The 21474-nt window shown below is 34.1% G+C and overlaps 1 protein-coding gene and 1 non-coding gene across 2 annotated transcripts; both read right to left on the minus strand.

The window, feature by feature from the left end:
* Window positions 1-9778: 9778 nt before the first annotated feature.
* On the minus strand, window positions 9779-19123 carry LOC139877497 (S-linalool synthase). Its single transcript, XM_071864929.1, has 11 exons — window positions 18799-19123; window positions 18057-18252; window positions 16799-17022; window positions 16541-16664; window positions 16319-16434; window positions 12766-12998; window positions 12203-12417; window positions 11510-11725; window positions 11280-11409; window positions 10937-11182; window positions 9779-10359 (listed from the first exon to the last, which is right to left on the minus strand). Exons 1-11 carry the CDS (start codon window positions 19121-19123, stop codon window positions 9847-9849), a joined length of 2538 nt encoding a protein of 845 aa, XP_071721030.1. The 3' UTR covers window positions 9779-9846.
* On the minus strand, window positions 17144-17244 carry LOC139878859 (U6 spliceosomal RNA). Its single transcript, XR_011769718.1, has one exon. It is a non-coding gene; the product is annotated as a U6 spliceosomal RNA (small nuclear RNA).
* Window positions 19124-21474: the final 2351 nt, after the last annotated feature.

Raw genomic sequence — 21474 nt, forward strand, 5'->3', positions numbered from 1 at the left:
ACGTTCGGGTCGGGTCCCGAACTATTTTTCTGAGGTTTTTAATCATATATGAGCATGTTAGAACAAGTTACATGTGAATCGGAGGTCCATAGCATAGCAAACATTTTCCGTAAAATGACCAATGAAGACAGAAGCCTGCCAGTGTATCTGGACGGCGTCCAGATTGTCTGGACGGTGTCCAGCTTTGAAGTCTGAGAAGGCGTCCAAAGATCTGGACGGCGTCCAGCTTTGAAAACTGGGACGGCGTCCAAGGATCTGGACGGCGTCCAGGTCCGTATTCAAGTCTGATGTAGAAAACTCCTAAGTGCACGAACCAAAAACCAAACTAACACATTTTATGATCCGCAAACAACCAAAATCTCAAAACCAATAATCATGTTAATGTAAGGTTTTCATGTCAATCAACACACCAAAACGAAGCTAATGAAGTAACTAACACTTTGAACACACAACCATTAACATCTAAACACATTTCATCATCCAAAATCAAAGATTTAGCAAGCTCTTTTTCAAGTTCATGCTAGTTATGTCAATTCACAAGATCGAGCATACAAATTACATATACGACATCACAATGAGCCATAGACACTAATTAACACACCTTTAAGTCAAGAACACTAAAATTATGAAATTTAGAGTTTTTAGAAAGTTACCCAATCGAGATGAAATTAGTATCAAAACGTAGAGAATGAAGAGAGGATTCCAAATATGTAATTTGTTTTGATGTTAGCCTCCAAAATCGGATTTAGATGATGAATTAAGGATTGAATGTTGAGAGGATTTGGAAGTAGTAAAAGATGAGGATGAAAATGAATGGATGAAAGGGGTTTGACCCTTTGACCTAGTCAAGGGTTTGATCCCTTGTCAAGTTTAGTCCCTCAACTTTCGTTCGGGTGCGTGAATTACCTCAACGAGATAATTTAAAACGCGTATTAACGGGAGATGTTATAAGCATATGACGGAGTTTAAAATAGTATAACAGAAAAGTAAACGGAAAAAGGCGGGATGTTACAACTCGTTTGGTGGTTAAAGGCTTTCAACAAAAGAAAGGAGTTGACTACCAAGAGATATTTTCACCGGTGGTGAAGATGACTACTATTCGTTTGGTACTTTCTATGGTTGCATCTGAGGACTTACATCTAGAGCAACTAGATGTGAAGACCGCATTCTTACATGGTAACCTTGATGAAGAGATCTATATGAGGCAACCCGAGGGCTTTGAGGTAAAGGGTAAAGAGAAGTGGGTTTGTAAGCTAAAGAAAAATTTGTATGGATTGAAGCAAGCACCTCGGCAATGGTACTTGAAGTTTGACGAGTTTATGAAGAAGATTGGTTTCTTAAGATGTGAAGCGGATCACTGTTGCTACTTGAAGAAATTCAAGTCTTCTTACATAATCTTATTGTTGTATGTTGATGACATGTTACTTGCAGGTTCCAACATGTCCGAAATCAACAAGTTGAAAGGATTACTTTCCCATGAGTTCGAGATGAAAGATCTTGGTGGTGCTAGGCAAATACTTGGCATGAGTATTGTGCGTGATCGTGTGAAGGGTACTATATACTTGTCTCAATCCAAATATATTGAGAAAGTTGTAGAGAGGTTTAACATGGAAAATTCAAAGGCTCGTTCTATGCCTTTGGGTAGCACAATAAAGCTATTGAAAAGTCAATCACCTAAAACTGAAGAAGACAAAATGGAGATGGAAAAGGTTCCATATGCATCGGCCGTGGGTAGTGTTATGTATGCCATGGTTTGTACAAGACCCGATATTGCTCATGCAGTGGGAGTTGCAAGTCGTTATATGTCTAATCCTGGGAAAGAGCATTGGGAAGCAGTTAAATGGTTACTTCGTTATTTGAAAGGTACTTCTAATATGGGTTTGTGCTTCTCTAAAAGCAATGTCATACTTAGAGGTTATGCGGATGCTAATTTGGGTGGATGTGATGATTCGGGGAAAAGCACTACGGGTTATGTTTTCACAATAGGGAAGACGGAGGTTAGTTGGATGTCTCGACTACAAAAGAGTGTTGCTTTATCAACCACCGAAGCCGAATATATGGCTATTGCAGAAGCTTATAAAGAGCTTGTTTGGTTGAAAAACTTCTTAGGTGAGTTGGGTAAAAGACAAGACTATTGCGTCTTGAATTGTGATAATCAAAGTGCGGTTCATCTTGGGAAGAATCCGGTGTTTCATAGTCGTACGAAACACATCAAGATAAGGTATCATTTTATTCGACAACATATAAATGATGGCACTTTATTCTTAGAGAAAATCCTTGGTACGAAGAATCCTGCCGATATGTTTACTAAGGTGGTTACGACGGAGAAATTGAGGTTTTGCATTACCTCAATTGGTCTTCTAATGAATTGATGAGAGAAGACCCCAACTAGAGAATTAGAGAGTTAATGTTTCAATTCTAACAAGTAGTGTTGAAGACCTTGTATCGAAAGTCTGCTCATCCGAAGTATGTGTTGAGTGTGCGTGTCCCAAATGGAGTTTGACGGTATAATGGTGGTTTAACGTTCTTGGTTAGATCGTTGATATTTTGGGTTGACGAAGGTTGGGTTTGTTCAAAGTCTGGGAGATTGTTGGAGATATGGAGAACTTTAAACAATTAGAGGGAAGATTCCAGGAAACTCACACGAAGCTTCTACGAAGTTATTAGGAAACTCACATGTAGCTTCTACGAAGTTGTTAGGAAACTCACATGTAGTTTCCACGAAGTTGTGAGGAAATTCACATGTAGCTTCCACGAAGCTGTCAGGAAACTCACATGTAGCCTCCATGAAGCTGTCAGGAAACTCACATGAAGCTTCAAGGAATTGTTTTTAGCTTACTCCTTAAATCTTTCTATAAATAGACCCTCTTGTAACTCATTGTAAACACACTACAAATATTCAGTAAATACATTCTCTAGTTGGTCCGTGGACTAAATCAATCACAACGATTGCATATAACCACGTTATCTCTTGTGTCGATTTACATTTCTTGCATTTATAATCTTTCGTTCATTAAGAGGGTTAGTAATCTTGTAGAATTACTATCGGTGAGTGATCTTGTTGAATCATTTGCGTTGTTTTGGGTCCTAATATCCTTACACCAACTCACATTCATCTTACTGCAGCTAATAGAATTCTTAGATATGTTCGAGCCACGTCTGACTATGAGATATTTTATAAGAAGAACCAATCAAGAGATTTAATTGGTTATACAGATTGTGATTACGATGGAGACGATGAATATAGTAAGAGCACCCCAGGTTACGTTTTCAATATTTGTGGATATGTTATTGCTTGGTCATCTAATTAGAAACCTATCGTTACCTTATCTACCACGGAAGCTGAGTTCGTGGCAGCGGTTACATGTGCATGTCAAGCGATATGGATGCAGAAAATCTTGAAGGAAATTGGTCACAAGCAAGAAGGAAGAACTATCATAATCTTTGACAATACTTAACTATCAAGTTATCTAAAAATTTAGTTTTTCATGGTTGTACTAAGACCTTACAAAAGAAGGTATTGTCTAGCTCAAATTCTGTGGTACGATCAATTTGCAGATGTCATGACTAAACCAATCAAGCTGAAAAGTTTTGAGAAGCTAAGGAACCAGATGGGCATGTGTGCAGCTGCAAAGTCTGTGGTACGATCAATTTGCAGATGTCATGACTAAACCAATCAAGCTGAAAAGTTTTGAGAAGCTAAGGAACCAGATGGGCATGTGTGCAGCTGCAAAGTCTGATGAACTGATTGTTTAAGAAACAATTGATTCAAGGGAGGGAATGTTTGAAATAAAGTTTTACTCGTTATGTTGTCTTGATTTACAGGAAGTTTGTTATCTAGTTGGTAGTTATCTTTTAATTGTTATTTCGATTTCGATTGTTATCTAGTTGGTAGTTATCTTTGAATTGTTATTTCCTATTTTGTAACCACTCTCCATATAGAGGTTAGTAGGTTAGTGGCTAAGTATTTTTCTGATTGTTTTGGTACCTTGTATTCCTATTTAAAGGGTCAATAATAATAAAAAAAGGCGGTAGTTTGATGCCACTTTGTTAGTGTTTATTGATGGGAAAATAATCACAATGGATAATCTACAAAGCGGAAACAAACCCGTTTGACCAACACTTTCCCGACCCGTATGAAACTGTGAGGATGCTAACAAATAAGCTATAACAAATCCAACCCAAATCAGTCCCCAAATCAGTAGCAAATCAGCAAATAAATATAATCAAGCACACACAATACACACGAGACTTTTTACGTGGAAAACCTCTCAAAATCGAGAGTAAAAACTACGAGACTCGTAAGCCACTTAAACTTCACTATCATCAACAAGGAGAGCAATACAATAATCCTTCTCTAGATCAACTAGAGGCATACAACATCATCATACTTTTGAACAACAATAATCAACAAGTATATGAAGAAATTAAAGACAAAAGATGAATGAATCACCCAATAATCTGCTCTCTGTTCCAGCAGCAAAATCACGACCTACAGACCTTATTAGATAAATTCAACGGTTGAAAATGTTGGCACTGATGTCAGGAAGACACATCCCAAAAATTGAGAAGATTCAACGGTCGGATCTCCAGGGATCGAAGGTTTTCTGGCCTGCTATCACTGTAGACGGGAATTGGGGTTTTGACTCTTTTTCTTGATCTCTCTTGCACTCTTTTTTTGTGAATAACAGCTGCACACAACTGAACTAAATCATACCCACAGATGCTTGACCAAGTCAACCTTCATCTTGGGCCTATTTTGTTGGGCTTGGGCCTTTCACATTAATTGAAAACCAATAACCCAACAAATCTCCCCCTTTCCAATTATGAGGAAGGAATCGCCATCCCGGCGATTGAGCAACATACCTTGAGCTTCTCACTTGCTAAAGCCTTTGTGAAAATGTTGGAACCATTATCATCGGTATGAACTTTATCAAGTTCAAACGAACCATCTTCAAGACGTTCTCTAATCCAATGATACCTCACATCAATATGTTTTGTCCGCTTATGGTACATAGAATTTCTAGCTAAATGAATCGCACTCTCATTATCACAAAGAACCACATATCGTGATTGCTTAAATCCAAGGTCTTGTAGAAACCTTTTCATCCACAATAGTTCTTTGCACGCTTCTGTTGCTGCCATATACTCAGCCTCGGTCGTAGACAATGCAACACACTTTTGTAACCTTGATTGCCTTGAAACTGCTCCCCCTGCGAAGGTCATCATATATCCAGAAGTGGATTTCATGTTATCTTTGTTTCCTGCCATATATGAGTCTGTATAACCAACAAGCATCGGCTTTCCATTTCAAAATGTGATACCTAACTTTGAAGTACCTCGTAAGTATCTCATAATCCATTTAACTGCTTCCCAATGCTTCTTACCCGGATTTGACATAAACCGACTAACAACACCTACCACATGAGCTATATCAGGCCTAGTACACACCATAGCATACATCAAGCTACCAACCGCTGAAGCATATGGAACTTTATCCATCTCCTCAACATCCTCCTTTGAAGTAGGGCAATCTCTATCTGTTAGCTTAAAGTTGTTAGTAAGAGGGGAACTAACCACTTTAGCATTCTCCATGTTGAATCTACTAAGCACCTTTTCAATGTATTGCTCTTGTGATATATGTAACGTCTTGGCACCTCTATCTCTAGAAATCCGAATGCCAAGAATCTGTTTTGCTGGCCCTAAGTCTTTCATAGCAAAAGACTTGCTCAATTCTCGCTTCAACTGCGCAATTCTTTTAATATTTTTACCAACAATCAACATATCATCAACGTATAACAACAACATAATGAAATCATCATCACCAAATCTCTGAAAGAAAACACAATGATCTGAAGTTGTCTTTCGGTAGCCTTGCTTTCCTATAACCGACTCAAACTTCTTATACCACTGTCTCGGTGCTTGCTTCAACCCATATAGACTTTTCTGAAGTCTACAAACATAATTTTCTTTACCCTTAACCCGAAAACCTTCAGGTTGCATCATGTAGATTTCCTTATCCAAATCACCGTGAAAAAAAGCAGTCTTGACATTCATCTGTTCAACCTCAAGATCAAGACTAGCAGCTAACCCAAGAACCACTCGAATAGATCCCATCTTCACAACAAGAGAGAAAATCTCATCAAAATCAATACCCTTTTTCTGGCTGAATCCTTTAACGACTAACCTAGCTTTGTACCTTGGTTGTGAAGTAAGCTCATCTGTCTTCACTTTGAATACCCATTTGTTTCTCAAAGCTCTTTTGCATTTAGGTAACTTCACCAAGTCATAAGTATTGTTCTCATACAACGAATTCATCTCATCTTGCATAGCTTCACCCCACTCTTTCTTATGCTCATCTTTCATTGCTTCTGAATAACACTCTGGCTCTCCCCCATCAGTGAGTAATACATACTCATCAGCAGAATATCTAACAGAAGGATGACGGTCTCAAGTAGACCGCCTAAGTGGGACAAATGAAGGAATATCTGGTACTGGAATCTCTACCTGCTCCGGATCATCACCAACATCAATGCCATGTTCATCATTCTAAACATCATCTCCAACATGTTGTGGAGTAACTGGATCCAAATCAACAAGATCAGTACTAGGTTGAGGAACCGAATCTGTCTTCTCAACATCTTTTAACATCTGATCTTCTGTAAAAACAACATCTCGGCTTCGTACAAGTTTCTTCTGAACTGGATCATATAACCTGTACCCAAAATCATCTTCACCATAGCCGAGGAATACACATGGCTTTGTCTTCATATCAAGCTTTGACCTCTCATCTTTGGGAACATGAACAAAAGCTTTACATCCAAAAACTCGTAAATGACGGTAAGAAACATCTTTGTCGCTCCAAACCCTGTTAGGAACATCAAAACACAAAGGAACACAAGGGGTTAGATTAATAATATGAACTACCGTATTTAAAGCCTCACCCCAAAAGGAATCGGACAACCCTGCATGTGAAAGCAAACATCTAACTCTCTCAACCAAAGTTCTGTTCATCCTCTCTGCTAAGCCATTCAACTGAGGCGTCTTTGGTGGAGTCTTTTGATGCCGAATACCATTCTCCTTACAGTAAGCATCAAATCTGCCAATGTATTCATCGCCATTATCAGTCCGAATACACTTGAGTTTCTTCCCCATTTGCCTTTCAACTAGTGCATGAAATTTCTTAAACTTCTCAAATACTTGATCTTTTGACTTTAAGGTGTAAACCCACACCTTCCTAGAATGATCATCAATGAATGTAACAAAGTAGGAACATCCACCAAGTGTTCTGGTCTTCATAGGTCTACAAACATCCGAATTAACTAGATCAAGTACGTTCTCTATTCGAAAAGAAGAATGACTCTTAAACACAACTCTGGTCTGTTTCCCTGCCAAACAGTGAGAATACTTACTCAAATCAATACCACTAACACCCGACAACACATTCTTCTTGAACAAGATAGACATCCCCTTTTCACTCATGTGACCAAGTCTTTTATGCCACAACTCAGTAGAATCAACATTGTCCACTGCGTTAACAATGTTCTGGATGATCTTCGGACGCGTGATGTATAATCTTGAGTCTTTCTTGCCTCTTCCCACTATCATAGAACCAAGAGTTAGTTTCCAAATACCATTACCAAAACCGTTATAATAACCATCATCATCAAGAATGCCTGTTGAAATAACATTAAGTCTCATATCCGGAACATGTTTTACATTATGCAAAACTAACTCCATTCCCGTGTCAAATTTCAAACAAACATCTCCAATACCAACGATATTTGATAACCCGGCATTACCCATCCTAGTAAATCCATAGTCACCTGGAGTGTAAGATGAGAAGTGATCTCTACAAATTGCAACATGACATGTAGCACCACTATCAACAATCCAACTCGTGTCATCATGAGTAAGATTGATCATATCATAATCAATACAAACAAAGAACTCATCTGTGATAGCGTTAACTTCAACCTTATCATCATCACCACCATCACTTTTCTTTTGTTTATTCTTGTCATATGCCTTTTTCTTCTCATTCTTCAACTTTGGACAATACCACTTTGTGTGCCCCTTTTCATGACAATTATAACACTCAACATTAGCAAATTTACCTTTACGTGAGCTGCTACGATGATTGCCTCTTTTACCCTGATCTCTACTATGACTTCTCCCCCGTGTTTCTGTGACCAAGATATCTGACTGTGAAGAGGAACCTTGTGACTTTCTTCTCATCTCTTCATTCAAAATACTACCCTTAGCCAATTCCATGGTGATAGTACCATTCGGTGCAGAGTTGGACAAAGATGTCCTAAAAGTCTCCCAAGAGTCCGGTAATGTACCAAGTAACCAAAGACCCTGAATCTCATCCTCAAACTTGATACCCATACCTGCAAGCTGATTTATAATACCCTGATATGCATTTAGGTGATCTGTAATAGGAGTCCCATCATGATACTTCAAAGCCATCATCTGCTTAATTAAGAACAACTTGTTATTCCCAGTCTTTCGCTCATATAACTGCTCAAGCTTTTTTCATAAGGTTTTAGCATCAGTCTCCCCTGTAATATGATTCACAACATTATCATCAACCCACTGCCGAATATACCCACATACTTGTCTATGCAAAATTTTCCATTGAGCATCAGATTTTTCCTCAAGTTTATCCTCAGTAAAAACAGGCAAATAATAATCTTTCATATAAAGAAGATCCTCCATCTTGCCTTTTCAAACACGATAATTTGAACCATTTAAACTAATCATTTTACTTGTATTAGCTTCCATCTTTCACACAAGTTAAATCAAATAACCTAGCTCTTGATACCAATTTGATGGGAAAATAATCACAACGGATAATCTACAAAGCAGAAACAAACCCGTTTGACCAACACTTTCCCGACCCGTATGAAACCGTGAGGATGCTAACAAATAAGCTATACCAAATCCAACCCAAATCAGTCCCCAAATCAGTAGCAAATCGGCAAATAAATATAATCAAGCACACACAATACACACGAGACTTTTTACGTGGAAAACCTCTCAAAATCGAGAGTAAAAACCACGGGACTCGTAAGCCACTTAAACTTCACTATCATCAACAAGGAAAGCAATACAATAATCCTTCTCTAGATCAACTAGAGGCATACAACATCATCATACTCCTGAACAACAATAATCAACAAGTATATAAAGAAATTAAAGACAAAAGATGAATGAATCACCCAATAATCTGCTCTCTGTTCCAGCAGCAAAATCACGACCTACAGACCTTATTAGAAGAATTCAACGGTTGAAAATGTTGGCACTGATGTCAGGAAGACACAGCCCAAAAATTGAGAAGATTCAACGGTCGGATCTCCGGGGATCGAAGGTTTTCTGGCCTGCTGTCACTGTAGACGGGAATTGGGGTTTTGACTCTTTTTCTTGATCTCTCTTGCACTTTTTTTTTTTGTGAATAACAGATGCACACAACTGAACTAAATCATACCCACATATGCTTGACCAAGTCAATCTTCATCTTGGGCCTATTTTGTTGGGCTTGGGCCTTTCACATTAATTGTAAAACCAATAACCCAACATTTATAGTATATATAAATTACAATAAATGTAAATGCTTTCTGTTTAATATGCGTTATTCAATAAAAATTCTTTAAATATAAATATTTTATAGAATAATGAACTCATTATTCTATAAGCACTTGTACAACTTATCAATAATAATATTTATTTATTTTCACCGTAACTTATTTTTACTTTATATACGGTTGACATTTGGTATAATATTAAGTATCAGCTTCTCGTCTCACGTATGAACTATTATGGTTCGTTCATTTCATATACATACTAAATGAATCTTAAGCTAAACATCGGAGAAGTAATATACACTTTAGAGCTGACATTTCTCATTGACTTCTTAAAAACCTGATGACACCCAATGTTCATATGACCCTGTAGACCATAACGTCGAAAAATGGGTTGACCATATCGAGCACTAATCGGCTTTCCCTTTTCCGGCAACGTACGCAAAGTTTTCAACGGCTTCGTGTATTTAGGAAATTCAGTTCCCGGAGGAATGAAAATAGCTTTCTCTATATCTGATACTAGTTCAGATTTTGTATCATATAAGTTGCCAGAGTTAAAGAGCATTTGAAACACCTTGAAACAGGACAAATGAAGATACTTCCATTGCTTAGTAAAATTATCACAATTAGTGTCGGTAAAAACTTCTTCAAGCAACTCTTTTCTTTTCAACTCGAGAAACTTTTGAACTTCTGAAATGGAATCGTTCATGCTTGTTTCGGGATTTTCATTGTAATGAAGCAATACAAGGTTCATTGTCCCCTCTTCTTGTTCCTTCTGCACGAAGATATATTTTCTTGAATTTTTAACTACTATGATGGAAAGTGGAAACTAATAAGTTGTTTATCTTGGATTAAATGTTTTAGAATTCAGTAAAATTTAACCAAATGTCTATGGAATATAATATAACTGGCAATTGAGAAACTGAAATGCGTATCTGAATACTAAAACGCGAAACTGAAATGCATAACTAAATTTTAAACATTAAAACGAGAAAATGAAAACTGCAACGCGAAACGGAATTGTAATGGGTTTTGACCAAATCCGACCAAAAAAAAATTATAAATTAAAATGAGTCCCCCACAACCCGACCCCGGTCTCAACCCAACCCATTCGATCTATTTCTGTTTTGACAAATGACCCATTTTGACCCAAACCCATTTCATCTTTGACCCACCCCGAACCATTTGCCAGGTATATAATATATCCAACTATAAAAACTGGAATTGTATCTAACAAAATGACTTATTTATCAAGTTTATAATTACCAAGAATCTTTCACATTTGGATACATTTCAAGACACTTAACTAGTTAATCTACATATGATTAAGATATGATGTACTAAATAATGACCTGGTAGCTTTGAATGTCATTCAACAAGCGAGTAGTCGCCATAAGTGATTGTGTAATGTTCTCATATTTTTGCGGTTTGACTTTGTTTCTAGGTAAGCTTGGATCCAAGAAACATGAAGAAGTTAGGACCAATACATGTGTAGCAATGGAGATCATCCCAGTCTCTAAGTATTCATTCAAAGAAGGCTTGTAACCGCTCTTTCCCCATATAGTTTCGGTTAACCACGCGTTGAATATTTCTCGCCACTTCAAAGTAATAATTGGAGACATAATATTAGACAATTTTTCAAAAAAAATATCACGCGATAATTTTTTTCTTAAAATTCAAAAATTGATCACTTACTATGTCTCTGAAATCTTGTGTTAAATCGACATTTCCGTGATGGATCATTGTCATAGTAGTATTCCTTACAAGATCGTCTAGAACATCGAAAATTATCTTGCTTGATCCTATTAAGCCTTTACCGTCCCATCTATTATTTGAATATGAGGGTACATAAACTTTCTTAATTATATTTTTTCGTTGCAACGAAGTGACAAATATTAAAAAAAAGAAAAAAAGAAAAATGGTACCGGTGAACAGCTTCATTGAGTATATGCAACTCTTCAAGAGATCCTTCCATGTCAAAAAAATCGTCTGCAACTGTAATCAATATTGCACTTTTCGCAACAAGCTTTCGTATAACAGAATCATCAGGCAAACAAGTACTTGCTGCAACTGCAAAATAGCAATACGTAGTTTTTTCACGACCAAATCCCATTTCAGTAAGTCCCGACTCCTTGGACCACCTGCACGATAGACTGAATCTGATAAGCAAAATCCTACAAGACTTTTTTTTAACGACAAAAATCCTACAAAACTGTAATTGGTAAAAGTTCATAGCGATTCATCTTACACAAATTTATAATACTACAGTTCCGTCAAAAGCACCTAATTAACTAACTAATTATAGTTAAGGGGAAACAATAAGTTATTTGATTCAGCCCCGTCCCATTAACGGTGTTCACTATTGACTTTTGAAAAAAAATTCTTTATCAAATTTGACTACTATAAATTTCTTTATATATATTTGATGAAAGTTATATTAATGATAACATAAATAAAAATCAATCCATTTCATATAAATTTTATCAAATTTTAATATTAAAATCGAAGTTGAAAAAATAAGAATTCAAAAAGTCATTATTGAACATCTATAAAGAGCACATATGTTGGTTCTAGCTAGTAACAAAGTATATAAATATCATAAGCATTTAAATGTGTACCTCTTAATTTCCTTGAGTTCATTTTGGTAAATTGATTGTCTAAACGCATAGTTTTCAACAGCAAGTTGCATCAGCCCAACGTTATGAACACATGATAACGTATAAAAACACGCCTTTCCAACCCATAGTGGCCCTTCCTTGTTTTGCTCGATCCACATCCTATGATCAAGATGATCGAGTCTTGCAATCCATGGTATACGTAGCTCTTCATCAATCTACATAAGTACGTAAAAGTTAAAACTAAGCGTAATTATTACTACAAAATTGAAAGTTCCATTTTTGACGCTTAAGTTATTTTTAACGTCTTAAAGTGTGGATGATTGTTGACATTATAAGTGTCACCAAGTTTTTAACACTTAAAAGTGTCAAAAAAGAAAACAACATTAAAAGTTTCAAAAAATTATAATAATACTTAAAAAAATTTGGCTCCATAATTTTTTTCACGTTTCTAACTTTTTCACATTTTTAAACGTGAAAAACGCACTGAAAAAGTATCTAAAAACTACAAGATTAGTTGTACTGTAACTGACGGATATGGAGAGGGGGAGAAGGAGTTCGTATACCACTTTGAATATATTGGGGAGTATAACCACATTATCATCGGCTACGTTTTTCATGGTTGAGATTTTTTGAAGCAATTTCTTCGAAAAGGATCGCGCCTCATCTACTTCAGTTTCTCCAGAGAAGATCAGATCAGTGGCTTTATAGACATTATATAATAAACTTGTGAACTGTCCACAGTTGTTCTTCAAATGATTTAAAATTTCATTTTCATATAAGAACCAACAAAAGATACCTGAAAATTAAGCGAGGTACATATGATGTTAAGTAGTAAACTTTGTCACAAAAGTTCATAATCTAATCTTGATTTTTGTAACACATTAATGCATAAGATAAAAGTATAGTACATGATAACCACAGGAAGCTTTTGTGACTGATATTCTTTTAGTGACACTTTTTGAAACAAAAATTAAGGGACAATTTTCATGTAGTAGTCACTGTTTTGGGCTTTTTGGAATGTATGGTTTAGAAAAGCAGAGGATCAGATATTTCAAATTTATACAAACTAGTTTTCGAACCCAAACTTTGCGCCGGTGGTTCGATTTTTAATGTATTTTATTGTGTTTAGTTACGGAGCCTGCGAGTGAAAAATCAACATATATGAAAAGTACTCTAAATATTTAGCATTTTTTTAAATGTGTCCGTTTTGCGTATAGTTAGTGACATTGTGTTCATAAAATTATTTCGAGTTTAAGGATGGTGTCGAAAAAATTTAACTCGTTGCGAGCGAGAAGATATGACATGTTGAATATTTGAGTGGAGTTTATTTAAGATATTTTATGAAAATTTTGATTTGACGCTTTAACCCCCTGTGTTGGGGGCCGATTTTAATTTTTGAAAAAAGTGTGGGGGGCTTTTGTGGTGTTACTTGAAAGAAAGAAGGGAAAAGGAAAAAAAGGTGAAAAGACGAAAATACCCCTGGTACTATTCATAAGTTTTGTCTAATTACGGAGCCTGCGAGTGAAAAATCAACATATATGAAAAGTACTCTAAATATTTAGCGTTTTTTTAAATGTGTCCGTTTTGCGTATAGTTAGTGACATTGTGTTCATAAAATTATTTTGAGTTTAAGGATGGTGTCGGAAAAATTTAACTCGTTGCGCGCGAGAAGATATGACATGTTGAATATTTGAGTGGAGTTTATTTAAGATATTTTATGAAAATTTTGATTTGACGCTTTAACCCCCTGTGTTGGGGGCCGATTTTAATTTTTGGAAAAAGTGTGGGGGGGCTTTTGTGGTGTTACTTGAAAGAAAGAAGGGGAAAGGAAAAAAAAAAGAGGTGGAAACACGAAAACACCCCTGGTACTATTCATAAGTTTTGTCTAATAGCTAATATGGTAATATAATAAACATTGAAAGCTCTCTCCGTACAACTTGTTCCATCCCTTTCAAATTGGTCGGTAACGTCTTCCTATACTCCGATTAACTTTTCCAGGAATTTATATTTTAACATGGTAAATTTTGCGGTTGAAATTACAAAAATAAAAATTTAGAAAAACTTGTTACAAAAATAGAAAAACCGGAGTTTGAAACTCTAATTTTGGTGAATCCTAATTTCAAACTTCAATTCGGTTTGTACGCTTTTTTACTAACTGTGTATTAGAATTTGTCACGTGGCAAATTCTAATGCACATATATATAAATCCGTATATATATATATATATATATATATATATATATATATATATATATATATATATATAATGTGTAAATAAAAAAAATATATGATGTCTAACAAAAAATAAGGATGATGATTCTATTCGAGATTGATTATCTGAACAATCATATTCAAAATGACATAAACATGGACAAAATCCATACAGTTACAATCATCTTTACATCAAGCCAACATGATATAATCATCAACGGTGATTTTTTATCAATATTATTTTAAGATATTGTCACCAAAATGTTTTCACTATTGGTAGGGATTTGTTGAACGGATAAGAAACAGAGAGAAACACAATTAGAGAGAGAAGGGTATAGGAATATTGGTTTCCACAATTTACGTTCATTTTGTATAATGCATTACAGTTTCTTTTTTCTTATTTAACTTAGAATGACTAATCTATCTTTTTCTTTTCATTAAACGGTTACCTCATTGATCACTTAATTACCAAAGTGTCATGCTTATATTAACCTTTGATCAAATTATTTAATAGTTCATATTAGCTCTTTCAGTTCGTGACATTTTTTTAGTTCTCAAAGGAACCCTTCAATTATATACAAATTATATATATATATATATATATATATATATATATATATATATATATATATATATATATATATATATATATATATATATATATATATATATATATATATATATAATGCATAGTTAGTGAAAAATCGTACAAACCGACGTTTGAAATTTTGGATTCACCAAAACCGGAGTTTCAAACTCTGGTTTTCCTATTTTTGTAACAAATATTTCTAAATTTCTATCTTTTTTTATTTCAGCTCAAAAATCTACCATTTTAAAAAACAAATTCACTTTTTCTAGTGAGCTCTTATTCCAATTTATCTCCTTTCTTTCTACTGCTTCTTCTTCCTTACCTTTTCATCTCTTTTTTTCCCTAACTAAGAAATCTTTACCCTCTCCCTCATTTTCCTTGGTGAAACCCTAGAGTTTCACGCGCCGCCACCGGCCTCCGTCATCTCGACGGAGGTCGGGCTTGGCTTCCTTTTCCGTTTTACTTGCTTCTTTCTTCTTCCTTTTCCTCCTACACTCCATCTTTTCCGTCTTGTCTTTCGTGATGTGTTCGTTTCTTTTCTGACAACCTTTCTTGGTTTTGGTTCTAGTGGTAGGCGGCGAGTGCCTTTGGTACTCTACGTACTAGCTCTTTACTGGGTTTAAAGTTCCAGATATGGATTGACCCTTCTCATCATGGTGGATCAAGTGCGCTTCGCAACTCTTCCGGGACAGCCTCTGTTTTCTTCCATTTGTCGATTCACATGCGGCGAACCTCATTTTTTGGGGTTCTGTGGTCGACACAAGCGAGATTGAGCTACCAGTACTCTGTTCCATTAAGATAGTTTTTGTTGGGTTTTTGGTCTGTCTCTTGGATCTGTTAGCGTATAGGCATGGTGGTTTGTTGGGTTTTGTTTTTTCGGTTGGTACTTTTTGGTCGGATTGTTGCTGGTTGTTATGTTGGCGGTCAGATTTGTTTTCCGGCTCTTGTAACAGTGATTTTCCGATGGGTACCCCTTTTGTTATTTTTGTTTCTTTATTTGTGTAGCCGTTATTTAAGTTTGTGTTAGTTATAGCATTGGTTTTACTTTGTTACTAGATTAAACGGTTTGTTCACTCAGTTAGTAAGCCGTTTGGTTTGACTAGTTTAGTTTGACTATGGCTCGTTGTTGAATTCTAGTGTTTGATCTTCGGATCCGTTCTAATGTTATCGTTTTTTAGCAAAAAAAAAAAAAAAAAAAAAGATATTTCAAATTTATGGTTATAACTTGTTCAACATTGTTCATGAAAGGCTATATTCACTAATTTAAAAAGGATGATCAAACCAATATATAGTCATAATCTAAAGATACTACATACTTGGAGATACTTTATATCCTTGCATTCGAAATAGTCGAAATGCTAAAGCGTCCTTGTATAGCTTTTCTGCTATGAAGTTCATGTTATCGTGCACCGTCTCTTTGTTCATGTAGCTCCTGATCAATCATTTTTAGTATGGATTGTATAAGTATATCAAATACAATAAAAATTGTACCATTGATTAAATGTAATATAATTATATACATGTAAACAAAATAACACCTGTGAGCTTTTCTAAGGATGTTGTCAATTTCCTGTGTGAAGTACTCAGATAAGCCTAGTTTCTTCACTTGATCAACCATGCTTAGTTCCATTAGTTCTTCATCCATCGGGTACTTTTGTGGAACTGTGTAAACCAAATTTTTAGCATATTAGTATTATTGTAAACCTTATTAGTTGCCCGTTACAAATTGTAACTGGCAACTGATAACATCATGGCGAATAAAGATTATGGTACGAAAATATGTAAAATGCATATACCTCCATTGGGACACATTTGAACAAGTGACATCATATACTCGAGGCACTTTTGGTTTCCAGTTGAAAGGTATGCCTGTGCAGTAGCTGATGGTGATTGAAAAAGTGAGCCATCTTCACTCAAATGCTTCATTATGGTTTTTTCGTCGACATTGTATTTTGTTGATTGAAATGTCTCTAAGTAAGCCAACAATGGAGGATACTGCAATTTATCAACAATGTCTTCCCTGCAACAAATTACATTATTCACATTTTTCGTCACACCACCATTATTTATATGCAATTTTTTTTTACCGATGTTGGGAGCTAATATGTTGTCACCTAAAGGTGCGACGTACATAATTGGTTTATAAGTTAAAAAATGTTCGGTTTGTTCATGACATCCTTGCGCATGAGCATACTAATCTTCTCTATATCGTTCTACTTTTATCTGATGTCACCGAAAGGACATCCGGTACAATATTAAAACTATTAAAAACTACTCCGTATCAATTTAATAGTCTTGTTTGACTTTTCAAGTTTCTTTTACCAACTTTGACATAAAATATCTTTGTTTGAATTATATATTATTTAACGAAATTTACATAAATGATAACACGTTTAAAATTCAATACATCTATATAAATTTCATCAAATAATAAATAACACGAACAAAAATATTTGAAGTAAAAGTTGTTAAAGAAAAATTTGAAAAGTCAAACATAAACTGTTAATCGGAGACAGATGAAGTAGTTTATATGTTGAAAGCGTTCAGTAACATCAATAGCAATGATTATGAGTTTTATGCATACATTAAAAACTATTGAAGTTGGACCCGTAAACTATTTTTATATGGGTTTGACTAACTAGCTAATTATGTCTCCTAAGTATATAACATAAGACTCGGTAAATAAATCGGAACTTTCCAACGTTAACATAGTACTCATTCATTAAACTCATTAAATGCCATTTATACACAAGTTTTTATTAAACTTCATATTATTGATAATTTATGGAGGATTTTGTTTATGAGTATTCCTTCTTAATTAACCTATGCTCTAAGGGTACCAATTAGACAAACCCTTCACATATATATGAATACAGGGAGGACAATGTCATTGTAAGTCCTCCTCCTGTACAGCTTGTAATGCTGGATGTTTTAACGAAAAGTCTTTATAATATGCTTTTTGTTTTTTTTTTTTTTGTTTTTTTTTTTTTTTTTTTTTTTAACTAAAGTTTGATACGGAGTATATTTTAAAACATTTAACCCTTGTAAACTTACTTGCTAAGAACTTGTTGCCTTTTATAGGATATCTCGGAAATAAGTGACTTTATGTGACCACTAAACTTAAGCTCTAAACCCAATGACTCCGCAAGATCAATGATTGCCGGAAAAACTATGGTGAAACGTCGAGGAAAACAATGACGATGTTGATCACGCAGCATGTCCTCCATATTCGCATCAATAAATTTTAGACCTACAAATACCATATGGATAGAAAACACAACTCTTTTTAGTTAAAGAGTACATAAATAATGTATCAAAGTATAGAGTACATGCATTAACACACCTTTCACGTGTATTATTATTCAAGCATACTGATCGTACGTGGTTGCGCATACGTATTTGCGCAACATGTTCGCAGTAATGACGAGCGTCCTAAAAGTATAAGACGTCACATGATAAAGGGCGCACGACACTAAGTTCTCGAGCACTATAAACACGAGTGTTATAACCTCATTTAATTTTGGGTTAGCCACTATCATTTGTGATTAATCCATATTACATCAAAGGTAAAATACTCTCAAGGAGTTTGAATGTTTGAGTATGTAAATTTGATTAAATACATGATCGAATGGATCAATATGTTTTGGGACGTGATAATTATTCATTTGAAGATGAATATCTTCAAATGATAGTTGTAGGGTCCTTAAAACATGAAAATCAACCCAATCCCCCCTTATTTCTTTGCACTCAAATCTAACAAGAATTATTAGGGTTCGAAATAGGATCGATCACATACCTTTTTCGACATTTTGAGCGCCAACTCCCCATTTTCGAAGCACAATCATGCAAGTTAATGTACAAGTGATAGCATCAATTGTTGGAAGCTTGTTATCGGCATTATGCGATTGTCCCCAGTACCCTCGATCATTTTGGTTATCGAGTATCCAATCGAGACAACCCATAAACAATGGAGTGTTGTGTTTCATTGGGTGAGGAATCATGGCTAACCATGCAGTATCATAAGCAGATGGTGAAACAAATGAGTTACCTTTTGTTTTTGAAAACATTTCTACCTTTAACTTAGTGACCAAATTATGGATAGAGGCCAATGAAGGCTCCATTAAAAATTTAAAATTCTATAAAGATGATAAATGGAAATTTGGGAATAGCTAACTTGAGGTTTCTTTGGCACTGTAAACTTATATAAATATGGAATATGGAATTAGAAAACCTACTTAAATAGGCAAGTTTCTTGGAAAAAAAATGGGACTAATACAATAGATGTATACGCGTCTAATAAAATTCATGACTATATAAGGTGTACCTGGACTTAAATTTGTTATATATTTTATTTTATATTCACAAAATAAGAAGAAGACAAATAATTATGCCCTGACTGAAAATTTTACCTGAATAAAAAATGTATTTAATCTCAACATCATGAATTTTGTAGGACTTATATCGCTTTTTCTATAAGATTTTAAATTTCCTTATCTTGTTAATGCTAATCTTTAATATTTTCAAGATTCTCGTTATTTTAGTTTCACTACATATTATATAAGATTTGTTGAAAAAGCAAAACATGAGATTAAAAGTACAGTAGTATAGTATTTTTTTATTTTAGAATAAAATAATCAACTAATATTAACTTATTTAGTTATAAACAAATTGTTAGTTATAAAAAAAATAAAAGTGCATCTTAAATTATACACTAACAAATTATTTGATGGAAATCTTAACTTTTTTAAATAAATTAAAGTAATGCTAACAAATTGTAATAACTTCATGTTAATAATGATTGCAATTGCAATTGCAATATTTACGTAAATTGAACTTCGTATACTTATTGACTCGTGATATATTTGAAATTTTGAAATTGATAACAATCATAAATCATAATATTATAGTTATTCTTTTTTTCAAGTATATTTTTTAATATGTATCTTAAAGTTCAATATTAAAGTAATGTCAGGCTGTTTTCATTCAAAAGAGAATAAAAAATAAAGTACTTGGACCCCACCCTTCCTTTTCATCCGTCTTCTTCACGGTTCTTCTTCACTGTAATTCCATGAAACTCACATAAAAATTCATTGAAGCAAAACTTAATGGGCCCTCTAAAATTAAGGGTCCCGAGCAGATGATCACCCTGCTCCCTCTTGGGGCCGGGCCTGAATGCAACATCATAAAATTAACTTTCAAGACAGACCGTCATATTGAGTATGTTTGGATGCAGAGACTAGTCTACCTTATACTTCACTTAACACCACTATTTATGAAAAACGTTTTACCAAAGTTTATTGAAAATTTTACAGTACCCCGCTAAATATAATTGTAGGATTCCATAAATTTTTTTAAGTTTACCCACTAACATATATTTAAAAGGTTAAAGCTATAAATACGATATATACTACTTTTGTTCCAATATAAGTTATATACCCAATAAAATATCAGTGTAGGATATACTTTCAAAAAGTGTGTTAATATTAACGCACTGAATTTGTTGACCGGATAAAACAAAAATGAGCTGAAGTGACATCTTTGTGGTGAATGTATTTAGTAATACATTGGAAAAAATCATTTTTACATCTATAGTTAATATAAAATCTCTAATATTATGATGTTATAAAAAAGCAATTATCTTTTATTAAAATAAATCAAAAGAAAAAAAAATTGAAGACATCTAGATGATGTCATAAACACTAATTAAAATAAATTAATAAAATAAGAGTAATTATTTATCACTTTTTAGTAAATTATTTTTTCCTTTTCATAATAACAACTAATAATTATTCCGTATTATTTTATAACAAGCGTGATTATCTTCTGCATCATATCTTATTCTTTTCTTTTCTTCAATCATAACAACTAAATAATTTGTGTGGCTAAAATACGAAGTCAAAGTATGGCTGATATTGTGTGATATATTTGTGTGGGAATAGCAAATCTCTTATAACATACTTAAACTAAAATTTCTTAAACATAATAAATTATCCGATCATAATTCATTAGTCAACTTTTTTAAACAAAAAATATCGGATCACTTTTTACAATAATTAAATATCCTATCATAAATCATAAATAAAATTAATAATAATCAAATTTTAATTTAGTCAACTTACAATAATTATTAACCTAAAATAACGTTAGACTTACATTCTTCAAATTTTGAATTCATTTCTATAAAAATAAAAACACCTACAATCTGTTTTCATTGTTTTCATTTCAGTTTCTCTTTCAATCAGTAACTTAAAAAAATGCTTAACACTACAAACATACATAATGGAATCGTGATTAATAAAAAATCAAGTGAAGGAAGACAGATGAAAAACACGAAGACCGTGGTTGACAAGAAATCAAGTGAAGGAACACAAAAGAAAGAAAACAAAACTAATGACAAGGAAAATGTTAGTCATGACATCGTTGTTTTCACCTACTCACAAAAATATATATATATATATATATATATATATAT

This window comes from Rutidosis leptorrhynchoides, chromosome 11 (genome assembly GCF_046630445.1).
Source record: "Rutidosis leptorrhynchoides isolate AG116_Rl617_1_P2 chromosome 11, CSIRO_AGI_Rlap_v1, whole genome shotgun sequence".
Lineage (NCBI taxonomy): Eukaryota > Viridiplantae > Streptophyta > Magnoliopsida > Asterales > Asteraceae > Rutidosis > Rutidosis leptorrhynchoides.

Excerpts from the sequence above, each read along its gene's own strand:
- LOC139877497 (XM_071864929.1), bottom strand. The coding sequence starts at position 19,123 with ATGGAGCCTTCATTGGCCTCTATCCATAATTTGGTCACTAAGTTAAAG. Across the intron at positions 11,410-11,509 it reads CTCAATGAAGCTGTTCACCG|ATGGGACGGTAAAGGCTTAA; the intron begins GTACCATTTTTC and ends TTCAAATAATAG. Across the intron at positions 10,360-10,936 it reads ATGACATTCAAAGCTACCAG|AAGGAACAAGAAGAGGGGAC; the intron begins GTCATTATTTAG and ends ATCTTCGTGCAG.